General features: G+C 46.5%; 1 protein-coding gene across 1 annotated transcript in view; it reads left to right on the top strand.

Moving 5' to 3' along the window:
- LOC126525034 (acetylcholinesterase-like) overlaps positions 1-9,367 on the top strand; it is a 76,566-nt gene extending 67,199 nt beyond the window's left edge. Inside the window, exons 11-12 of the mRNA XM_072286774.1 lie at positions 1,005-1,162; positions 9,046-9,367. Coding sequence (XP_072142875.1) covers positions 1,005-1,162; positions 9,046-9,217 — 330 coding nt within the window. The 3' untranslated portion in view covers positions 9,218-9,367. The remainder of the gene's footprint in view (positions 1-1,004; positions 1,163-9,045) is intronic.
- Positions 9,368-14,173: the final 4,806 nt, after the last annotated feature.

The following is a 14,173-nucleotide window of genomic DNA, read 5'->3' on the forward strand; positions in this document are numbered from 1 at the left end:
GGGCACATTTGCATCGGAATTTGCACTAGTTTTCCATTTTATAATAATTTAGCTGGTACCATGAACGTGGCCTGCCTCGTACAAGTGGCGACCTTTGTAAAAAGCACACGCACAAAAATGCATTTTCCGGTACGTCAGTCCTTAATACCCGCAATGTGAAATCACTGGAAGCACCGTGATGGCCTTCGTTCCGTGGTCTGCTTCACATTCCAGTGTTTTGACTTCTCTCGTTCGCGGCGTTGTTCGCCAGCACGTCGTCGACACGCCGCTGCCGCCTTACGTGGGCTACCCGGTGCCTATAGGGGTTACAGACAGTCCCCGTAAACAAAAATACGCTGAGTACTTGGCGCTTTATCTTTGCAAAGACCCCACTGCTGGGTGTCGCTTGTTTCAGCACTTTATTGAAGTTGCTTTTTCAGCTATACGCAATACGCGATCACTAGACAGTTAAAAGGTTCCCTAAGATATTCGCATTAAACAAAAGGAATGTTCCCCAGACAAAAAAAAATAAAAAGCATCTAGTCGGTAGCTTGATAGTGTCCGATTTACTTTATAGACAATGCATGATGACATGACAGCAAGAAATTTTTAATTGCTTAGATAGCTTTTGATTGCGTTCAGTTAGAGGAGTTTAGCACGGATAAGAAGGAATTCGTGTCCATTTTATGATATCGGCCTTGCAGATATATTCGCAAGCATAAAAAGGAAGTTGCGAACTGAAGATAACTTGAACACAATACGCTTGCGCGATACGACTGCTATGACTTCGATAACTGCTATAATCAGGTAAAATACTTCCTGCATTTTTTTAGGGAAGCATAAGAACGAACAATATTGTATGACCTAAATCAACACTTATAAGAGCAGATACAGTGCGCGTGCGCTCTTAACGTGCCTGCGTATCATTAAAGCTAAGCAGTGCCCATTTTTATTGAAAGGCAAGAGTCACGTACTATTTTATTTTTACGTGTCCTAACATCCGAGAGTGCCGCATATATTCGCAGCCAACGTTTTCAAGGTTCGCGGGCCAAAGCGGTCCATCCCGCTTGGAGGACGTGGAGTTTTTATTTGGCACGCCCATTCAACACGACATGGGAAACTCGCAAGAGAAAGTGCTGAGCAGCCGCATGATGCGGATGCTTTCAACATTTATCCGGAATGGGTAAGTTCGAACTGATCATTGTCCATTTCGTGCTGTAAGCAGGTTTTTTGTGGCGCTGATAGAGCGCACAGGCTGCAACGTAGTAATCCACAAAGCGGTAAAGGCCTGGCTAGTAGAGGCGGCTCCATACGCGGTGGTAAGTGTGCGGAACGCCGAGGTGGCCTGCATTAGGGGTGTCATGAAACTGCTCAAGAACTGACGTCTGGAGATGGCATGTTACCACCAGTAAATAGTTTGATCCTTGAGGGAGTAAGCTGCGATGGTAGACAATGTCGTCGCGGAGCACGAACACGCGCAGTGTAGGCTCCGAATCTCCAGAATTGAGATGATCAGTGAGAACACTTAAGCAGTCACCACGCTGTTGTTCAGTGCGGATGTCCTGCAGATAAGACAGAAATGACCAGGACGAAAGAGTGGGTGTCGTGCGCGTCATATTCAGGGCGGTCGACAGGATGACAGCAGATGCAGTTGGCGTCCTTGTGCAAACGGCTTGATTTATATAAAACAACGAAGGAGTATTCTTGGAGCCTTAGCGCCCATCCACCCAATCGCCCAGTGGCGTCTTTAAGTGACGAGAGCCAGCACAAGGCGTGGTGATCGGTAACCACAGAAAATGTGCGGCCGTACGAGTAGGGGTGCAATTTGGCCACTGCCCAAACTAACGGCCCAGATACTCCCGTTCGGTAATTAAAAATATCCTCTAGACGGGTGACAGGACGCGCCTGGCGTAAAATATTACGCGCTCTGCGTTACACTACCACTGAACAAGCACAACACCAATTCCATGGTCACTGGCATCCGTGTGAATTTCCGTGGCTGCAGATGGATCATAATGAGCCAGCAATGAGGGAGCCGTGAGCAAGCGTACGAGGGTGCAGAAGGCTTTCATTTGAGCAAGGCCCCATGTAAAAGCAAAGTTCTTCTTAAGTCGGTGAGACGGCGGGTGGTGTCGGCAAAGTTCTTGGTAAGATGACGGAAATACGAGCATAGCCCAACAAAGCTATTACGTCTGCGGCAGAAGACAGAGCAGGAAAGTTGTCAGGATAGGGTTGAACGCCAGCGGCACTGACGAGATTGCCAAGAACGGTAATTTGACGATAACCAAAGTGGCACTTGAATAAGTTCAATTGGAGGCCGGAGCATCAGAAAACAGCAAGAATAGCTGATACACGCGTTGGGTGACTGGAGGACGTTGGAGGTGAAAAGATTATGATATCCTCTAGATAACAAAGACATGTAGACCATCTATAGCCGCGAAGTAAGGAGTGCATTTTTTTTAGAGTGTTGTCGGGGCAGTACAAAGGCGGAACGGCATAACCATGACTTGGTAGAGGGCGTCAGGTGTTACGAAGGCAGTTCTCTCACGGCCCATGTCATCTACCGAGATTTGCCAATAGCCTGATTGGAGTTCTACCGATGAAAAGTACTTGGCTCCATGCAAGTAGTCAAAGGCGTCGCCAATACGCGGCAAAGGGTAAACATCCTTGCGTGTGATTTTTGAGGTCTATAATCCACACACAAGCGCCAACTGCCGTCCTTCTTCTTGACATGGACACGGACTGCAAGATGGCTCAGAATGCCTTTAGTCAACATCTGATTGACTTCTCGTATCACTTGTTGCTCAGCATGTGAAGCACTATACGGACGGCGGGGTGTCGGATCGGAGGCTTCGTTATAAATACAATAGGTGACCACCGATGTCGGGGCTAAAGGACCATCAAAGTCCAAAATTTCGCGGTAAGTTTCTAAGAGACAGCGGAGGTCAGCAGCTTGTGCCGGAAGATCAGGCGCAATCATCTTGCTAAGTTCGTCTGTGAGAATCGCTCAAGCGGAGGTTCCTGTAGAGGACGACGGAATGTCGCCATCAAGAGCCGTTATACTGCAATCGTTCACAGGCGAGATGTCGCCCGAAAGACATGCCTCTGGGAAGAATTTGTGTCGAGCAGGTAAAATTATGGAGAGGGAGCGCAGTCGGATTGACTGTAACAGTGAACACGGTATGCGGAACGGCCAAGTTTCTTTCAACTAGTATATCAACGGTGGGACATAGCACATATACGCCATCAGGAACATATGGGAAAGGCTGTAGAGTAACGTACGTAGTGGCTTGAGGTGACAGGTGGATGTCTTCAGGAGAGCATAACCGTGGTTGTGGGGCTGGTGGACTATAGTAGTCGCGGGGCATTTCAAGCTGAATGACACTAGACGCGCAATCAGAGGGCTGAATGGGACGATAAAAAGTCTGAGCCGGCTATAACGTCATAAGCAATTTGTTCCAAAATGGCAAACAAAACAGTCGTTTTGCGAGCGGTGAACATACCAAGCACGGTAGGCGTTCCCCCGTCAGCGACGCGGAGGTTGCGCGATGAAGCGGGTGGGTGAATTTTGTTCAGGCGTCGGTGCAACTGGGCCCTCATCACGGAGACGAGCGCGACACTGTTAGTAAGCGCTGGGACCCTGACGCCATCGACTAAAACCTCCATCACGTTTTGTTTAGTCGGCAAAGTGATCAGAGGGTCTTGCGGTCGAGTCGTCAATACAGCGTCACCTCTGGGAGCTTCATCGCTTACTTTTTCGGAGATCGGCGTCGGGGCTGCATCGGGGATGGTGGGCTGTGAGCCTGCGGCAATAGGGACGATGGCACGCGAGCTGATGACGAACGGGACTGGTGATATCAGAATGACGAGCGTGGACTGTTCTAAGGAGCACGAGCGTCATTGTTTGGCTGTTGAGGTGAAAGTGTAGGCTCGTAAGACGCTCGCCTTGTGCGGGTCGATAGCTGGTGAATGGTAGTCTTAGAGGGGAGGAGACAGTGCGGTTACAATGGCGCGAAATGTGTCCGAAATGCCTACAGGCAAAATCAATTGGCAGATCGTCTGCGGTGCGCCACTCGGCTCGATTTTGATAGCGTGCAGGATACTGAGCACCAGTCAATGGGCCTGAAGCAGGAGGCAGCTAGACAGCTGCGAAGCGACAACGGCACATACAGGATAAACTCCAACATTAGCTAATTCTTCGCAGACTATTGCCTGCACAAATGGTGCTCTAGGCAAGTTGTCTGGCTCGCTGTGGCGGGAAAAAAGGCTGTAGAAGCCATGGCTTCAAGTTCTCGCCGCACTTTCCTCGCCAGGTGATCTGATGATGGTCGCTGCACTCCTAGCCTGTCGTCATGAGAGGGTGTCGCAGCTGTGTTCGGCAGACGTACAAACGGCATTGCAATGCAACGGCTCTTGGCCTGCTCAAGGCGTTGACACCCTTTTATGATGTCGTGTACTGTTTCACAATTTTCGCATATGAGCAGGTTGAAAGCATCGTCAGCGATTCCCGTCAGTACAGGCCCAACCTTATCTGACTCAGCCAAATCGCTGTCGGCCTCACGGCACAGAGCCAGCACGTCATGGATGTAAGAGATGTATGATTCTGTGTACGGCGGGGCTACTGTCGCTAGTTCTTTCTTAGCGGTGCTCTACTGCCCTGCGGGAAGGCCGAACAAGTTTCTCAGCTTCTATTTGCACATGTCCCAGTCGTGAAGCTCTTCCTCTTCGTGGTCAAACCACACCTTCACTGTGCCTTGTAAGTAGAATAACAAGTTAGCTAACGTAATCGTCGGATATCATTTGTTGTGGGCACTTATACGCTTACACGCCATGTAGGGTTCTGTTTCATCCGTCATGTTGCCCAGTCCAAGACGACGACCACTGCGAAGCTCCGTTGTTTTTTCTCGCGGCCATGCCGCACCTCTCATCACTTTGTTACGTTGAATAAGCCACATATAAATATGTATTTACAATATATACAACAGAGACAGCGATTCATAAACAAGATAACTGTCGAGACCGATTCCCCTTCTACACTTTAAATTGCCTTCTCCTGACTGGCGCCACATTGGTGGCTCCATAACAATGTTTATTTACTTTGGAAGAGATATTACTATGAGGAAAATTTGCTACATTTACTAGTCCTGTACGCTGAAGAGTTCTTTGAAACACCTACTAAAGCAACCTTTCTTCAAGACGTCACATTTTACTCCCCTGTAATGCAGGCATCGTAACTGAGTAACTATATGGCTCTATCTACCTTGCCACCGAGTTATATAGTCCATTTACTAATTTCACTGATGCAAATTTTAACCACTTTGTTGGGAAATAAAGGGGGAGGCAGTAATGGTGCTTCAACTACGTTCCGCAGAGGTACTTCATCTGGTCATCACCAGTAGGCGATACTTCATGTCTGTATATGAAGCAATAAAACGACGGACACCGATTAAAAGAAGTACTAAAACAGGAATAAATCGAAAAAACGTTTCAGCTTCCCGAAACGTCTTTCAGATTTAATCCTTTTTTAGCACTTCTTTTGGTCGCTGTCCGTCGTTTTGTTGGTTCATGCTTTATCCCGTCCAGACGGCTTTCCGTCGAACCCTCGATTTCATGTCTCTATACGTGTTAAACGACCTCTCGTCGCGACCTCCAGTCACCCGTCTCTTCTGTTAGCCCACTCTGTAACCTGCCTAAAATTTAATATCTTCTAATAATATACTATCTTCGACTGCGTTTTCCTTCCATTCGCAGCTATTCAATTTTAGCGATGGAGAGCCGCTCATCTGTCATCCGCTATAAACGAAAAACTACTGTCAGTTTTCCACCATGCTGTCTTCCTTTCTCCTAACACTAAATATGCTGGTGAAAAAAAACTGTATTCTCCATATTTTCCATATCCATTTGCGTGATATGACACACGCGAGAAACGGGTTTTTATATGGGATCCAATATGTTTCATATGCGATTATTGGATATGAATGTTATGGAGGATATGGGGTTTGTCAAAAGGGTTGTTAGAAAAAATTTCAAAATTTAAGAACATCTGATCACTTTCGGTCACTCATACTTAACAGGCATGAAGATTTCTCCACTATATACAGAATTTGTTCTAAAAACAACTATCAAAAATAATTGCTGGACTCTTCGTTGTGTCATTTATTGCCACTATGTCTGTCATAACGAAAAGTAGGAGCTTCGGGCATATATATATATATATATATATATATATATATATATATATACTGACACCAACAAACACTGACACCAAGGACAACTTAGGGGAAATTATTTGTGCTTAATAAATGAAATAATGAAACGAAAAGGTAATGGAAATTAAAGTGGATGAAAAAACAACTTGCCGCAAGTAGGAACCGAACCCACAACCTTCGCATTTTGCGAAGGTTATTGACCTGTTGCCTTCACCCAAAAAGATCACGTTCTCGTGACGCCTGCGGCAAAAAGGACGTTCCACGTCCGCCGCAAAGGTGTGTGAGTGGTGGCGCTGGCTAACACTTCCAGGGTTCTACTAGGACACATAAATACACAAGAAAGTGGATGGGGAAACAGCGACGCGATAGCTCAATTGGTACAGTATCGCACGCGAAATACGAACGTTGTGGGTTCGGTTCCCACTTGCGGCAAGTTGTTTTTTCATCCACTTTAATTTCCATTACCTTTTCGCACAAGTAATTTCCCCTATGCTGTCCTTGGTGTCAGTGTTTGTTGGCTTCTTATGATATGATTAATAAAAAATCGGGCCCCTCGGTTAACCCCCTCTCTTCTCGTTTAAATATATATATATTTAAACGAGAAGAGATGGGGTTAACCGAGGGCCCGATTTTTATATATATATATATATATATATATACATATATATATATATATATAGAGACATTTGTGTCTGACCTCCACGTGGATCGCACAGATGATCGTCGTTCACGGCAGTGAAGGAACTAGTGAAATGAACGACCAATGGCCGCGGTGTGCTTGGTCATGGTGCTTGGCCAATTCAGTGGCCGTGGTGGCTGTCTAGAGAGCGGGAGCTATGGGCGTCGCTGTGAGTGCCGCTGTGTGCTCGAGCGTTACACCGTAGCCGCATTTAGTTATCGTGTGTCTTTGTTTACCACGGATCGCCTCACGCGCAAGCTACCGACACACGCGCTTCTCTAAAATGGTGTCGGCCTCTATGAGTCATTCGTCACCCAAGACATTATGAACCACACCGGTGTCAGGCAATAACGCAAGCTACCTTGGCTTTCAAGGTGCGGGACTGAAAATCTCTAGTTAGCCTAGGAATGGAGAGTGGGGTCAGGCGAGCAAGGGAGCCATGGCCCCTTAGGTAGCACACATTCAGCATGCGGGAACACACTCTACCGAGCCAATGTCGCCTCCGCTAGATGGTGCAAAGGCCCACCACAGGGTACCGCCATCGCACTTTATTCACACGTAACGTGTCATCGCTGTAGAAATCAGCAATCCCAAAACACTCTCCGCTATATGCACTATTCGCGCGTCTACACATTCTACACCGGAAAGCGCAACCAAGTCTTTGTAATGATCAAACCCCACGTGGGTGCATTTCCAGAAAAGGCAGCATTTTATTCGCGATTGTAAATCTGTTTGCAGTAATTGACTGTCTGCAAGCACGGGCTTCTGGCAGAAGACAACAGCATTGTAACCAGACATTTGAGTTGGGTCGAGTGCTGCACATTTAGCCTTTCGCTCGGTTGCCTCGCGCGTGGAACTCATACTGCACCGGCGAAGCGCCGTATACTATAAGACTGAAGTGATGAGGAGCGCGTGTAAATTTGTCTTTTATCTTCTCATGTCTTGGGTTGTTACAGTGGACTTAAGTAAAGTGCATTTAATTGTGTTCATTTTGTTTAAGCACTGCCTAAGAAGTTGAAAATGGGTTTGCTATGTGCGCCTCTATTACGTTTCCGTTACAGTAATGACGACGGCAGTCACCACCATCATTGCGGAATCCTCCGTATACCACTTACTCAGCTAGCTATACTTTCTTTACCTTGAGACGAAGAATGAAGAAAACAAATTTAGCAGATATACGCGACTTCGAGCAATTCAAACTTCAAAGACAGCGAAACTCTATTAGAAAATAATTCACACTGTCTGAAAGTTATAGGGGTTTGAATTGCCACTGACCAAAATCACTGATACTTTGCAAGCTCTTTCCTATATCCCAGGTTGTTACTTACATCCTCTTGAGACTTAGAGACAAATCAGCGACGTAATCATTCTTCATGTTGATGCTTATTGCGCGGAGTATATTCCAAACGTACAAAAAAGCATCTTTTTAAATGCCACTATTAGATACCGGATGAGCAATGCCCTTACACAGGGGTAAAGTAAGCAGAATTTCTAAGCCTCCAGAAATTTGTTTAGTTGTTTCCTTTTTGCTTTCTGTTTTCCTGCAGCTACCCTTCAAACAAACGCGCCTTCTAGCTGAGCTCACTTCCAGCGTCCACTCGACGTCATGGCGGCGTGCGAGCAAAGCACCTTCTAAAATGTGGCATGCACTGCCCCAACCGTGGGAAATGCAGTTTAAGCTTATCCCTTGTTACAGAAGCTTGGAAGGGTCGCTTGAGCGCGAGGCATACCTGTCTCACTTGCCGAATGTAGAGGCTTGCTTGTGGCTATGTGCCGGAAGGCATTCTTACACTTCGAAGTGTTTTGTGAGCAGCAAGTGTAAAAAGAACTCTGAATTTATGTCAGGGTCCAATATAAAAGTTCACCCCAGCCTTAAACATTGATGCAAATAACACACTTCCTCATACGAACCCAAATTTTCTTCTTAGAAGCTATGCATAAAAAGTTATCGTAGATGTGGAAAAATCACCCTATCAATGAGGAAGTGCATTTCCCTGCGCGTCTAAGTATATTTGTCGTGCTTCATTAATGCAGAAAAAAATTTTTTGCTAAGTATTTAGGCACCGAATGACGAAGCTGCTCACTACTTTGTTTTGTGACGAAGATGCCATTAGGCATGGTGCTCAGTTAAAAAAAATAATTTCATGGGTTTTGATGGCCGCTTTAACATTTTCGCAGGTCTCTGCCGAAGGTGGACGGTGAAGAGTGGCCGCTGTACACAACGGAAACAAAGAAGCGAGTTTCGATTACATCTGAGGCACTGCATGTTCTCCCAGAGGATTCGGTAGAAAGGTGTCATAGATTGGGCGAGGCATTCTTGCCTGAGCTGATGTTCGGCGCACCTACTTGAGCCTTGGGTCGTTATTATGGGAGCACGAATGCCTGTGCGGATGTGGGACTATATTCGAATTTTCTGTAGTATGTTGCATCTTGACGTTGAATAATTTTTATAGCGTTGAAATTATAGTTTGAACTACGCGAACGTGTGTTTTTGTGGTTGTTTTCATTTCCACTGCTTTGTAATATGCGATAGGCTACAATTGCACTTTTTTTATAGAACAAGGCGATTCAAACAAGGTAATACTAAGGAGACAAATGAAACATTTGCACTATCGAGATGACCTTCCGGCGTTTTTAACATTTTTTATTTTTTTTTTTAATGTTGCATGTTCCGTACGCCCAGGCATCGCTTGTTCTATGGGAGCAGTGTCTAGCGATGCCAAGGGACTATGTATCGATTGCGGATGAGAGGTGGTGGTGATATTTCGCAGAAGCGTAATCAAACACTGATTTGGGCATACGCAAAAAAATTTGCAGTTTCCTCCGAAGGGCGATGCACTGCGAGCGACAAGAATGTTTATAGTTGCGCTCAAGCGCTTCGTACGGTGTTCTGACTATTCAAGGGGGTGCTCTACCACACACGAAGTCACAGCTGCTCCGCATCAGAAACATCACAAAGGCGCTTATGCCAATGCGCGTAGACGGCGACCAACGGCCTCACTGCTGTCACGCCTCGATAGAGCACGAGAGGAGACGGATGGTAATCCGGTGATGCTTGTCACTAGGCAGTTTTAGAATAGCGTTTGCAACCAAACGTAAATCCACTACGTACACCCGCGGGGACAAACGTTTACGGACCACGAGATCTCCGAAAAGGTTCAACTACCGAGCAGCATGTAGCAATAGCCAGTAAAATTGTATACGACAATGTTGTTAGCGTAGTGTAGTCGATGCCCGAAATGGAAATACCAGGCTGCTTTGTGAGGTTGCGGAGATATTGAGCTTTTTCTCGGACCTCGTGCCCCGCAATATTGTGTTGTCGCCGGGTGTACGTGAAAAAAATAGCGTTGTCTTCACTGCGCATGCTGCGAACGTTATTGGGTTTTTGAGGTTTACGTGCTCGATGATAACGTACGTCGTGTGGCGAGTTTACCTTTCGTAACGTTTAGGGAGGCTGAGAAAGGAGGCTGAGAAATAGCGCTGTCGAACATGAAGGCACCCATGGCTCACGCTTCAGCTTCATTTCTCGTGATGGCTACGCTCTGACTCGCGTTGATCGCTGGTGGCAATTGAAATGAGTTTTCGCTTCCTCTAAACGCACCTAAAACATCCGTTATGAGCGCATAGTGCGTCAATTTTCTGAGATCGTTTGGCGGTTAAGGCGTACGCAGGCCTAACCAAACGCGCCCGCATAGCAACGGCATGATGGGTACTAAGGGATTGTGTTTGCTTGGGTAAGTTTGGCACGAGGCGCCAGACGGCGCCCTCTCGTTCAACGTAATCCTTGCGTTTGCGTTTCCGTACGTTAAAATAAGTAGAAGGGAAGCTCCGTAACATCACGCAAAGGTGCTTGTGCTTACCGTACATAAAACAAACGCTATTTTAAAGATGTCTGCTGTCTAATCATAGGAATCCATGGATTTAGCTTAATATTTACTATAGCCGTTCCAGTGAGACCAGTATTCGCGCACAGCTTCTTATTAGGAATGTTATTGCGCGTGCCCAAAATGTTCATGCCATGCGCGGAATAAAGAATTCAATTTAGCGAGCGTGACTCTGCATCCAAGCACATGGCCCGTTCCTCGCGTATCTAAAGACCATCTCAATTTGTCGGCCTCGCGTTGCTCGCCCTTGTACGTGAAGTACATCTAGTGACCACTATTACTCGGCACGCTGGCCGCGCATGCGCCGTCGATAGCGGCCAAGTGGCATACATGCACAGTGCGGTGTAGCCGACAGTGACGGCGCCTAAGTGCGCGCGTGCAGGTGTACTGAAGACATACGTGCGTCTACGCCTTCGTTACTACTGGCGGGGCATGTATCGTTTTATCCGTCATTATGGTGCTCCTGTCTCGTTTGCCAACGCCACGAAGATCCCCCTCGTCGTTCAACCACCCCATTGCAGCCTTTGCCTTGCCCAGCACGTGATTTGATCGAGCAGACATCGACAGTTATGGACCTCTGCCAACAACATCAGACGGCAATCGCTGGGTAATCGTGGCCGTCCGACGATCTTACGCGCTATGCGCAAACTTCCCCTTTGTCCAGCGCTTCTGCACGTGACGTCGCCTGGTTTCTCCTGCGCCACATTATCCTTCACCACGGAGCACCCAGGGAATTACTCATTGATAGAGGCCGCGTCTTCCTATCCGACGTCATCGAGGCTCTCCGCAGACTAATGGCTAATATTATCGGCACACTAATGACATGGACGAGCGCCTTAATCGCACTCTTGGTGACATGCTGGCCATGTAGTTGCATCCAACCAAAGCATGTGGATCATGTTCTACCATTTCTGACCTACGCTTGCAATACCGCCACGCAGACTACCACGGTATTTTCGCCCTTTTTTCTCCTGTACGGACGCGAACCTTTTTGGACAATGGATACTAAGCTTCCGTACCGCCTGGACAACACGAAAACCACTACCTTATCCGAAGCTGCTGCACACGCCGAAGAGTGTCCCCAAGCTATCCTGTATATTTACGTCAGAAGACCAGCAACGCCAGAAGCACCATCGGGCAACTTCCCATGCTCCTGTACCCTAAGCGCCTGGCTCGCTAGTGTGGCTTTGGGTTCCAGCCCCTACCCCTGGACTGTCACCGAAACTCGCGTCCAAGTACCAGGGCCTATACTGCGTGATCACCCAAACGTCTCCAGTCAACTATATATCGTGGAACCCCCTCGAGCTACGTTTGGATCATCGCCGTCGAGGACACGAAATTGTGCATGTCTAGCGTCTAAAACCGTACTATGATCCGCCTTCGTTATTCTACCCGTAGGTCGCCTGGAGGGTTTACTTTTCCGCGTAGGAGATATCCGTACTCTAATATAAGGAACAGTCGGGCTGTAGCTATTAGAGAGAGAACGACGACGAGAGAAAAGCTCAGGTTATCCGTCGAAGCAGGCAACGTTCCTCGAAAACGTACATAGCTTACAAAACGCTAGGTGACGAGTCGTTGCTACGGAAGAGCATATAAGGACCGTTGAATGAATTTCGCATCTATGGTGGGCATGCAGGCGGCAAAGCTTAGAATAATGCCTTCTCTTATCTCAAAATTAGGGGAATAACGCAAGAAGAAAGATGTTGAAAAATAAGTGCTTTGGGATACGGCTATCTGCATATTCGAAAAACAAAGGTATTTCTTGATGTACGTGGACAGTTTGATATAGATGCTGTCGACAAAAGTGGGCAGGAATACCAAAAACAGGAAAACGTCACACACATATGCGCCTGCTTCACTGTAAACGGAAATAACTCCGAGAAGGAAGTATACTGCTTGTCCTCGAGCGACCCCCCGGTTCGGAGTTTATTACGCTCCGTATGATCGGAGTAGAATTTTTACTCCGTACGAGCGGAATTTTTGCGTGGGATCATGGGACTTTTTTTTCTGTCTTTTCTTTATTTTTTGCGTTGCAATTGACGGAGTTTTTTCGAGGTGCAACGGGAGTATAAAAAAAGGCATCGCGTGAGTTTGCGCGAGCATGTTTACAGACAGAGGCTGCTGGTCAAATTTTGAACTATGCACACGAGATCACGTGAAGTTCGACGAAATAAGTCAACGAAAGCACATATATCATGACATACATAAACATTTCAGAAACGCCCAATGCAGAAATTTGAAAAACATCCCACGTACACGCGATACTCAGGAGGCAACGCTGCCAGTATATATAGCCACGATACTGTGTGCCTCGAAACCACCTAGGGAGCAGCTGTGCTGTTTTCAGAATTACGACTCACATGCTCGTTCATACGAGATCTGCCTCTCTGAAATTAACAGAATACCTTAATCAACACAAAACTGTTAATTCAATATAGTGAGAGAAATAAAGTTAATGGCGTAATTTTTCAAAATTATCATGCCATTCTGTGAGTGCTGAAGCGACTTCGCACACTGCCGGCGTTCGCGGCCAAAAGTAGTGCGTTAGTTACAGTAAGCAAGAAAAATGTAAGTGCATGTGCTGCATAGCAAAATTAAATTTTTGCGATATAGTGGTAGCGTAGCAAGAAATTATTACGTGTGAGCATGACCCGCAGCAGCCGACGTAACACCGAAAAATGCGCAGTCATACATTTTATTCACCGCACTACTTGCTCTGCGTCCAAGCAATCTGTCTCGGTTGCGAAAAGGAGCTACGTCGCTTATCTGTCGAGTGAATCCCTAAACTCGGAGCCAGCAGGCATGCGTCTAAATCAGTGTCTCGGATAGAGCGTAATGTTAATGCAATATCGGAAGCAACGACGTGACCAAAACATATATGCGCGATAACAATTCGATTCACATCGCTCAATAAGAAGCTTTATTTTCAGTACGCATACTTATGTCCTACCGTTTTTCTTCGGGCGAGGATATCCGTTCACAGATACATAAAAACAGTTGCTTGCACTCCGGTCTTTCTCACTGGCAACACAGCACCGCAACGAACTTGGGTTACGCCATTCATGCGCGACTAGCACGGATGTCGTCGCTACACTGTAAAAAAAATTTGCCTTACTTTACAGAAAATTTGCTGGTAATTTGTGACCGAACACTCTTCCGTAAATTAAGAACGGTCCTTTCCGTAGAACGGACAACTGTAAAAGAGAGACCGTAATACAAGATACGAGTGCTTCTGTATCTAGAAAACGGAAGACTCTATTCTGAATCTGTACTATAACCGTTAAAGTACGGTGCTTCTCGTATTCAGAAAACGGAACACACTGTATGCTGAATTTGTACTATAACCGTTAAAATACAGGTGCTTGCCGTATTCAGAAAATGAGACTCCGTATGCTAAATCTGTACTATATCCGTTAAAGTAC

The sequence above is a fragment of the Dermacentor andersoni genome, chromosome 3 (genome assembly GCF_023375885.2).
Source record: "Dermacentor andersoni chromosome 3, qqDerAnde1_hic_scaffold, whole genome shotgun sequence".
Classification (NCBI taxonomy): domain Eukaryota; kingdom Metazoa; phylum Arthropoda; class Arachnida; order Ixodida; family Ixodidae; genus Dermacentor; species Dermacentor andersoni.